Source organism: Gavialis gangeticus, unplaced genomic scaffold (assembly GCF_001723915.1).
Source record: "Gavialis gangeticus isolate Ggan-Ray unplaced genomic scaffold, GavGan_comp1, whole genome shotgun sequence".
NCBI classification, from domain to species: Eukaryota; Metazoa; Chordata; order Crocodylia; family Gavialidae; genus Gavialis; species Gavialis gangeticus.
Window position 1 is genome coordinate 145,154,589 of NW_017729025.1, and position 10,970 is coordinate 145,165,558.

At 40.7% G+C, this 10,970-nt stretch overlaps 1 protein-coding gene across 2 annotated transcripts in view; it reads left to right on the top strand.

The window, feature by feature from the left end:
• The window catches only part of OSBPL5 (oxysterol binding protein like 5), a 270,342-nt gene that overhangs the window by 157,176 nt on the left and 102,196 nt on the right, over positions 1-10,970 (top strand). The window contains exons 1-2 of one of the 2 annotated variants that reach the window (XM_019519708.1): positions 3,154-3,253; positions 6,287-6,360. In XM_019519708.1, coding sequence (XP_019375253.1) covers positions 3,235-3,253; positions 6,287-6,360 — 93 coding nt within the window. In that variant the 5' untranslated portion in view covers positions 3,154-3,234. Of the gene's footprint in view, positions 1-3,153; positions 3,254-6,286; positions 6,361-10,970 lie in introns of those variants that run through there. The other variant, XM_019519707.1, reaches the window with a different exon arrangement.

Genomic DNA, 10,970 nt, shown 5'->3' on the forward strand with positions numbered 1-10,970 from the left:
CAGGGGACTGGACTCAATCTTCCAAGGTCCTTTCCAGCCCTAATGTCTATGAATCTGTGGAGCTCTGAAGACTTTTTCCATTGATCATTTCCATCCTTTCAATGTTGTGTCCAGATGTTGAATTGGCAGCCCAATGAAGGACTGTAATTATTTCCCACCAGGGGTAGATCTAGGATTTTGAGAGAGGGGTGCGGATGGTGTGGTGCCTCATCTTATATAACACAACATACAAAGAGAAACTGGAAGCAAAAAAAAAGTATTGGAATGTGTATTAATTTGCATATAATATGTATAAAAACACAAGGAGCTAGGCAAAAATAATCACAAGATGTTGCTTATTTAGTCGTGCTGTCATTAGAATTAAGTGTACATCTTTTTCAGATTAATAAAACAAAACTAAGCTTTATTGGTTATCCTTTATTATTATCCTGAGCATCTTGACAGTACATCCAATGCTTTACTGAAAGTTATTTCCACACCTGAGTTAAAGTTCACGTGAGTTAACATTTCCATACCTAAGTTAATTCTCTAACTAGAGTTAAAAACAGCCTGCAGGGCTGTGAAATAGAAGCTATATTACCATTAGCAGCTAACAGACAGCAGAATTGCAGAAGAAAGGATAGCTTGATTAGTGGGACCATTAAAAAAGAGAGGATTGTTAACTCCTGTTGGAATGATAAGCTTAGAAGGAATCAGGTAGAGTGTGATGAGGAGCCACAAAGTTATGGGACTTCCTCACAGCTGCCTGAATAATAATGCTGCTGCTTTTGTTGGATGGTTGGTTTTATACTTTGAGTGAGCCAGGAATCAAAGGGAGGTACAACTGTACCATTCCACCCCTTGGATCTGCCCTGACTTCCTACGTCCTACCACCACGTCTAGCATGGCTGTGGCAGCAGACTTCATAGGCACAGGCTTCAGAGCTGTGAAATAGAAGACTGGTCCTGTGTGGCTTTAGCACGTGTAAATTCAAGAGTGACAGACTGTAGACCTCAGCTAAAACATATTGTAAAGGCTCTCTGAAATGAGAATACTGGTCTGTACCCAGAAGGGGAAAAAAAGAGGAACGTGCCTTTTGGTCTGTTATTCTTACATATAACCACCAAAATTACTGTAACTGGAAAAAAAAATGAAGGGAAAGTCCACAAACCAGAGTCCAATTTCATTTGCTTCCCCTGTTGGTGTCCCTGCCTCCTGAAAGGAAAGGAAAGAAAGAAAAGATTTTCTTTGGAATACAATGTAATAAGCTGGTAGGGGGAGTAGCTGAAACTATATTTAACTAAGCTTTTTTATGTTGGTTAGACTTCACTTTGCTGTCTCTTTAAACAATTTATTTGATTAGTCCTGACACATGAAGGTCACCCAAATTTGGAGTTTCATGTTTCAGACTCCATAGTTCATGCCTAGGAGCACATTCTTGCAAGCTGAAAAGGAAAGAGTTGCATCTAAAATTGTAGTTTCCTGACATTTCCAGCCTTCTCTATTAACAATTGCCTCCTGAGAACAGATTCCATTTCTAGTACAAATGTATGGACTTCCTATACCATCAGTTAAAATAAGGTATTAAGCATTACATAATTAATTCCCCACAGAAAGGAAATCAAACAGAAAAAGACTGAACAAAATAATTTGTACTTTTCAAGTAAATGCAGCCAAAGCTCTTTTAAGGTGAGCAGCAGAGGGAATTGTGATTTTGTACAATTGTTACTCTGTGATATATATTAAAAAATCTGTCCTTTCTTTGGTAAAGAAGTTGTAGAGCAGCAGCATCACAAGCAACAGTAAACATTTAGTAACTACAGGGAAAAAAGGGAGGGAGGGGAGGCCTTTACTTAATCTGTTGATACCCTTAGTTTTGTTTAATTTTATGAGCACCTATGTAATAGAAACACCTGACAAACACTTGGAGGGAAAGCTTCTTCTGAAAGGTTCACACCTGCCCACCCTTTCAATTACAGGCTAAGAAAAACTCCTACTTTAAACCATTAAGTATGCCTCCTTCAAAATCAGAGAAGACAAAACTCAATATACCAAAGGTTCATAAAAAAGCCTCCAAAGACCTCTGCTTTCAGGTATCATGCTTGTGACAAGCCAAGCAAACTGAAAATGGTCCAATTATATGTATTTTTTCTCTTTTCTATAGGTCTATTAGAATTATTAGCTACAAACAGACAAGAAGATTAGCATAGGTACTGTTAACACACTTTGAGATTTAGAAGCAGTATGGCTTCCTGAATGCCCAGCTTTTGACTTAGAGCCAGTTTTCTTTTTTCAGTAAGGCATTTGCTGTAACCTGGGCAGTAGAAAAAGGGTGAGGGGCCAGATTTACAAAGGCATATAGGCAGCTGATAGGCTTTAGAAAAGCATTTTAGCAGATTATGCATTTAGTTTTTATTGGCCTCAATAGAAACTAAGCACCTAACTTTATAAACAGTATTATGAGTCCTAACAGGTACCTGTTTGTATCTTTTTATCTTCTAAATCATTTCCTAAATTTGGACCACAATCTATATAAGGTAATGAAATTCTAGCTTAGCATATACCTCCTGAGACTTGACAGATGTTATTGTGATAAAAAAAAAAATCAATTAAATCTGAGCAAGTGTTAGTCCATTCTGTCTTACTAGATTTATAGTCTACATTTCCTTCAGTAACTATCCAGATGCCATATCAAGAAAAGTTATAAAGCAATCACTCTCATGCTGTGTTGAACTAATCAAGGCACTCTTCAACAATCTAGTAATTCAGCTTTGTGCTCAAAGAAAAGGGGCCCTACCAATTATCAGCTATTCTGGTTAAGTTATTAAGAGAGAAATAAATGGAATTGGTAGGCTAAAGCTCAGAGTTAAAACTCAAACAAAAGAAACTGTTGCATTTGAGGAAAAAATATAGGTATGCATTATATCCACAGCATACAATGTAACAGAAGAACAAGAGAAGGATATCAGTAGCTCAAATATATAATATGCTAGGCTTATTCTGAATCTGAAGCTTTTTGTAAAATATCTTCTTCAGCACTTAAACCCTCTCCTCCCCCATCCTTTTTCTAGAAGTGCAACTGGCCTACTTCCTGAATTCTTTCTTATCGTATAGCTCAAAGCTTTGCCTTTACTTTTTTATGGCAGCCCTCCCCGTTCTGCTGAGTGGCTGGCCCTTTAAATCTGCAGGTTTAAATAAATTCAACCTCTACTATGGCCTTTTTGGGATAGCAGTTTTGTGGTGGGGGAAGTAGGAATGGCTGCTCCTGTAGCTAGTAAGTATTTAGTTTCTTTTATGCTTAGCTTGCTTTTTCTTTCCTTCTTCTTGAAAGGATGCAGGTTCAGGGGCTGGGTGGGGGTTTGTCTCTAAGGGAGTGTCCAGAAAGGCTCTTTGTGAGTTTTCCTTCAATATGCTCGTTCTCTGTCTTCTTTTCAAGAAGACTGTTTAGAGTTAAACATGTAATTACTTAAGAAACCTAAGTAGTTCCTATGTGAAGTACAGAGGACTTGCATACAGTACAACATACAGAAGCTATATAAATTGTAGGCCAGATGACCCTCAAAAGGACTTGATTAACTGTTGTGATTTTTTTAAATTAGAGAAAATAGGAGTATCTATAAGGAAATTCCAGTTTGCATGGTGCCAGGGGAGAAAGATGATCTACAATTCAAAAGATGCCCATCAGCCTGTTGTTTACGTGCTAAGCTTTTAACGCTATCATTCAACCAAGGCAAAAGTCTTCCTGCAGTGTAATTTTAAAATTTTTCTGTATGTTTACCCACAAGGTGTGAAACTTTTATTTAAGTACTAAGGTATAATTGAAGGGCTGGTGTGAATTAATCTTGTTACTGACAAATGCCACTGGTATAAACTTCCACCCCTGTGAATGACAAAGGCTCCCATTAACTTTAATTGGACTTGGAGACCATATGTTGCCTTCCAATGCATATGTATGCACAGACAGAAAAATATACCCACCTGCATGGGGGAAACTAATAAACTAAATTCAACAACAGTAGAACTGAGTGAGTATATTAGCTACCACCTGGTGTAGGAGATCTCTGGGGATGAAGGGGGTGGGGAGACATGCTAACGCATGCAAAACAAGGAACCTGAGAGCATTTAGGACTTTCTCCATATAGTCCCTTCTGGGTCTTTCTCTAGCCATGATGGCATAGTTGGTTTAGTAACTCTGCTGCCAGCCTGAGGTTTTCTTCTGAAGGATATTTTTAGGCAGTCTATGTACAGGCTGGGCTGTTGAGAGTTAGGATGGTTTGGTTTTTGAGGAACTGGCTTGGGTTTCTGTATTTGGGGTTTATTTCCTGGTTCTAGCACCAGCTTCCTTTGTGACCTTGAATAAGTTCCTTAACCTCCCTCTTCATTTCCCCATTGCAAATTGGATGAGATGCTCTTCTTTCCTTCTCTCTCAGAAGGCATTTGTTTTGCTCTTGCTTTGTAGTAGGGAAAAGTATAGGAACTAATAGATCTGAAGCTATGGTCAGGCTTAGCTCACGATGCTGGAAAGTGAATGCATGTAATGTAACATGGTCCTGAGTCTAGGCAGCATATCTTGTAACTGTAAAAAGGCGAAGTTGAAAAATACTGTTAATTAAAGTGATCAGGCTCCGAAGGGCTGATTAGTGCTTATAACCAGTACAGCTTTCTGCAGGGAACCTCAACAACTCTGACCCATGAACTCTTATCCCTCTTACAGTTATGGTGTTGATTATTTTTTTATTCAGGATAATTGACAAATCCAGTCTTCTCTCACACTTGTAACAAAGTTATAACAGAAAACATTATGACACCATATTTTCTACCAGCCCCACTACTAATTTCCTCTCATCATTTAATTTTTTTTTTTTTTTTTTTTTTTTTTTTAAATGACTGTTCTGCATACTTTTTAAGACTTGTCTTTTTTACTGCCATGCCAAGGTTGTGCTTGATTCACTGATACTGATGTTGAATTCCTCTTTCTTTGTTGTCCATCTCCTGGTTTTTGCAATGCTCCATTTCATAGTTTCTGAGCTTTCTCTGTATACACATGAATGCATCCAAAATTACCTTTTTCATATAGGCAAGTAGTCTCCCAGTCTTGTGTGTGACTGAGGTACTCATGTGAAATGATTTGTATAAGGTTTCTCATTTGTGGTACTGAATACTCCAAGTAAACTTCTGGCTCCATGGATATCTGTGCCAATGCTCCCCTTAACTTCAATAGAACAAGAGTTGTCTTTCTGCCTTTCGTTTGGTTCCCTTTCTAATTTTGCATTCACAGAAGAGTCCAAAACTTCTAACACTACTTGGCTGTTGTCATTGTTGAGTAGTGTTTTTTTTTTTGATGTTTTAACCAGTTAAATAACCAGTTTTGATGGTTATTTATTGTACTGCAATAGGATATTAGTTTTGGCACTAAAACAATAGTCTAATCAAGTGCTGTGTACTTAATAGCATTTATGAGCTTTCCTTCAGTATAAAGCATGACTTCAACTGGCAAAAGGCGCAGAATTTGTGCAGATAATGCCAGTGCATTATCCTAAATATGATACATGTTTATACACATAGTATATTTTAGTGACTTTTAAAATGTATATGTTTATACATGATGGAAACATCAAGCCTCTCACACAAGCCAATTATTAGCAAGTATTTCTTGAAGCAACTACCCATTAGCCTTTATGGTCTCATGACCACCCCAGAATGCATGCAACTTTTTGTAGCTCCTTCTGTAACATTTTCTGAGTTGTGGTAATATTGATTGGGAAAAGGATAATGTGATGTTAGATGTAATAAAGTGTGGTTACTGAATAAGGAGGATAAAACAAAATATTGAATAGCTTTTTAGTACTTGAGCACCATTCATTCTATGCTCTGAATGAGGCAGGAAGCCTGTGGTAAGGAAAATACTATGTAGTAATGTAATTAAAGGCAGCATCATAATGCATATACACCATGGGACTAAATTAAGGCTGTACAAGTAACATTCAGTCAGGTATTTCCTAAACTTTAAAATGTTTGACTTTGCAACCATAATGACTCTCCAGTGTTGTTGTCTTTTAGATGAAACTTTAAATAGTAATAATTAAAAAGCAACCTTCATTATGTGAATTAATTACAATAAATGTAATACCTTTGCAGAAGGTAAATTGCACATAGATCTAGGTTATTTTAAAGCCACAGTGTTTCTTCTGTTAGTTACTCTATTATTTGTTCTGTTAGCAGTGGTCTTTTTAAGGGCTAATGGCTCTGAGTAGCCCTGATCGCCCACAGCAGTTCTCAGTTTCTTCATTTTGTTATTCTGTTGCAGGAAAAGACATGGAAGGAAATAGCCCGTCAATATTGAAGGATGAGGCTCCCCAGACACCAAACTCCATTAGCAAGGTACTGTGGCATGGGGCAATAACTTTGCTATGTCTCGCTTACATCTCTTTTCAGGTTTTGTTAGTGATTGATCAATTCAATATTGAACATGCAGGGTTCATCTACACGAGCAATTAACTCAATGTGATGAACTCTGGAAAACTCCTCCCAGGCACAGCATTTAAACGAGCACATGGGACTATAGCTATTTGAGCCAAGGCAGAGCATCCCCAGGCTGGCAGGAGGCCTGGGAAGTCAGCCCCAGGTGGTGGCACTGGGCACGGAGGTGCTGGCTGGAACAGAAGAGTGCCCAAAGAGAAAAGCCATGTGGCTAGGCAGCAGGCAGGGGTCTGGCCCCCTGCTGCCTGGGCTGACCAGGCACAATTTACTCCAAGGTCAATGTTTACATGTGCACTTAGACACAGTTATTTTTGCTGCTGTAAGATATTACTGTCCTATATTAGCACTATATTACAGTGGTGAAAATCAGGTTGCTGCGGTCTAATAGCATCTCATGTGTAGGCTTTTACTGCTTTGGTTCAAAAGTGCACTGCCTCCATTTTTCTGTGTGCTGATGCACATTTTGCCGCTTTTACAACTGCACGCAGTGCAGCACAGTTCACCTCAGCTCGTGTGCAGAGCAGACTTGATTAATCAAGTCTGCACTGAAAGAGCATATCTCTGGCATGTTGCAGGATAAAGTATGTGTATAAGTGCTCTATACTGCAGCAAATTAGACTGCTGTGCAGTTACTTGCACAGCATGTGTGAATGTACCCATAATCACTGAGAAGTGTGAAAGGTGTATATAGGCTTTTCTTAATCCCTGCCTAGGGCTTCTCTGTTGGCCAGCAGACTGATTTATAGGTAATGGGCAACAAAATGGAGTGAAGACCTCTCGATTCTTTCTCTCTTTCCCCTGACGTGCTTTGATAGATGTTATTAAGGTCTTGGTCTTGGTATTAATCTTTCCAACTTGAGGCCCTAATTTTTTATTCTTCTATGACTGTCTCTATATGCAAAGATGGGAGTCTTTTGGAAGGTTGTGGAGCTTTAACTAAATGTGTACTTGAAGAATAACAAGTCCCTCTACAGCATTAAGACCAGTTAGCCCTAAGAATTAGAGATGGGGCACAACTTAAATATTTTATCAACACTTGTCTATTGCCTTTCAATGTCTAGTTAGATCCAGGTTTGTTTTTGCTGAACCAAGCTCATGATCCTGTACTGAGCTCTATTCAGTCGGACTCCTTCCATTGCAGAGCTCCTTTGAAGCACCTCAGAGTCCCAATCTACATACCAAGGGCAGCAAAAACAAAACTAGAACTCCCTCTGTCCTCTTCAGCACTGGAAGCAATTACATTGGCAACTAAATGTGCTAGAGCTCCAAAAATGTACAGATGCTGTTTTGCATCGTAATGGTCTGGTCAGCTTCAGGTGAGGTCTTTAATACGTGCAGATGACTTGGTCACAGTTTTGGTCCCCAGCTAGGTTCCATGTGTATAGCTCTCATCTTGCCCACTCCACCATGGCTAGAAAAGTCTAAGTTAAAATAATGCCATCCTGCTCTTCTGTTTTCCTCTCCAGCAGAGCATTTTGAAACAAGGCTTGAGAATCTGTCAAGTGGGGCTCAAACAATAGCTCTATGGGCAGCCCACTAGCCTGTTTGTACTAAAGCTGCCTACCAGCCAGTAAATTACTGGCATCTACAATGATGCAGCTGCTCTTCTGCCTTTGTGGATAGGAGAAAAGTGTTTGACATGGTGTAGAGAGGGATGTTGGACTGGTACTGCTCTTGGAATTATAGCAGAGCATGCCCCAGCTGAAGCAGCAAAGCAAAAGAAAGCACCTATTTGGGTTTTTTGGATCAAATTATTTTTGGTAGGAAATGTTGGGCTGACAACAGAGGCAACCCTCTTGAATGAGTACAATGGTAGAGAACCTTCCCCAAAAGCTCAATTTTATTTATTTATTTATTTTTGTCTCCACTTTTCTGGGAGGTGGGTTTGCCAAAGACCAAGAGGTTATCTCCAGCGTTTGACCAATTGTTTGGTCTGTCTGAGACTGTTAGCCAATTAACACAAGATCTAGGGCAAACAGCTGCTCACCTGAAACTGCTCTAAGACCACTAGTGCATTTGTATTGGTAGTGATCATCAGTCAGATGATCATTATGTTTGGACCATGCTAGGCCTCAGGTTCCTAAATACTTGTAACTTTGTCATGACCAAGCTCCTAAGTCACTTCATTCTTTGTTATACCACTTCTCTCAGTTAGGCATAAGACAAGACTGTGTCATCAAAGTAAATTAAAGCAGCTGCCCCATTTAGGCAGCATAAAGAAGAAAGCATTTTAGGTCCTATGGCAGTGGTTCTCAACCTTTTTTGAACTTGAGGCACCTCTCCATAACTCTTCTGAAATTAGGTGGTGCACAATCTCAAACTAATTTACATATTACAGTGGTTACCTTCTTATGGAGGGGCCAGGCAGTGGGATATATCTGCCTATATTCTCACACCTTGTGGCACCATTAAAAGGATCTGGCAGCACTCCATGGTGCCATGGCATGTGCCCTGGTTGAGAATCGCTGCTCTAAGTGGGGGGCAGGGGAGGAAATATTGTGCATGTTTGAGCTGTATCTTGCCCAACAAATGTAACTGACCTTATTACAAATCTGTGAATCTGTAGCATCGTTCCTCTGTGTGTGTGTTTTCCAAAATATGTTGACTATCTCTTAAAGCATAAATGGAAGAGGAGGAAATATGACTTGTGGTGGGGCACTGGACTGGGGCTAAAGAGACCTGGCACTGCATCTGTGCAGTGCCTGTCACTGGGGCCCTAATTCAACTGAGACTTTAGTGCTCCTTTTCAATAGATCGCTGTGCTTGTGCCATAATTGTATTTAAACTTATTACATGACAGAAGGTCCAATGTCACATACCATTAACTGATACACAACTTAGATTTGCTTAGATTGTCACAAGTGGGGTTTCTGTATGATTGACTTGTTTGAAGTTTTGGGTTTTTTGGCTTGCTTGTTCGGTTTGCGTTCTAAAAGATGAGCCTAAATGGTTGCTAAAAACTTCCCCCATTCCCTTTATTTTTGTTGCACAGTGAGAGTCCTTGAGCTTGTAATGATGTATCAGTTTCATTTTAATAGAGCCACTGCAAATCCTAAGCTGTCTTTAAACCAATCATTTGAGTTCCAGGTGGCAGCATGCCTTGAACCTTTGGAGTTAATTATAGCCACTTTTACATTCAGAGACACGATAAAAGATCAGTCACAACTCTGGCAGTGCACAAGGGTTTTTGCCATTTACCCAGTGAATCAAGGAATCGGGACCAGATTCAGTTGGCAGGAAGATCTGATTGGATTCAAAACCCAAATCAGTGAAGTCCAGGAACAAAATGTTCTTTGTGTAGGCTCAGCATAGCCCTAGAGAAGAGTCCAGGCATTGCTTTTGCCAGTGGAGCTGTCCATGATATTTCATTACAATAGTTTACACACAGATATGGGGAACATAAGCACAATTCTTTTTCTAATTAGCTGCCAGTGTCAGGATTTGAGTAGGTGAGCCTCATCCCAGCCTCAGCACTGCCAAAGCAGATGAGAATGAGCCAACGCAGTGTCAGGATGAGTAGCCTAACAAACCAGTTTGCAAAGATGTTGTGACTTCCTTCACTTTTTGTTGTCTTATCCAACTCTTAGCATAAAGTCTGGAGGACTGAAAGCTGAACAGAATGGAACAAAGGATCTGAAGGAATCTCTTCATAACTTCTATTCCTCACCAGCATCCACGTGCTCTGCTTCTTTATGGCTAAGTATAGGTATTTGGGGAGGTTACATGGGGTTCAAAATGGCTGCCCAGGTTAAACTAGGCTCATCCTGGTGCTAAACTTATACTTACAGACCCGGTCTCAGTGACTGGCAATCATCAGCAGTTCCATGCACACAAACCAGTCTAAAATAGCAGAGCTTGGTTTAACATGAACTTGGATCCATGTAGTATCAAACTTTATTCAATTTGAATCAAACCAGTGCACGGAGCTCTTACACACTTTCCCTGTGTAGCCCTGGTGCAGGAAAACCCAGTCACTTGCCCCAGACCCAGGACTGCTCTTTTCACACTCCCCTGACCCCTGCTCCCAACTGCATTTTCTGGGTTGGTTTTTTGGCATTTTTTTGTTTTCCCCACCCCCCACTGCTCCCAACCAGCCAGGTCTTTCAACCCCCATCCCACAAGACTTTGTGTGCAGCTGCTTTTACCAGAGCTGAGCAAGTAAGTCCCAGTGGGAGGAGGGGTGGGAAGTATGCCCAAAGCAGGGGGGGCTGGCCCCGATGATCTCACGAGGTCCCTTCCAGCCCTAAATTTTTTGTGAATCTGTATGGGTATAGGCTTGTTGGGAGGGGGACCCCACTCCACCTGCAGGTCATTCCTGCCCCCACAACCTTCATGGGTTGTGCCAGCCCCTACCCACTGCACCTGTGGGTTGCGCTAGTACCCACCTCTCATGGGTTGCACCACCCCTCATCCCTCAGCTGACCCCCATACCCTCCAGCCTGCTGGACCCCCAACCCCCACTAGACCCCCCCCCCTTTTCCCCCCCCGCCTCCCCCCTTACCCGAAACCAG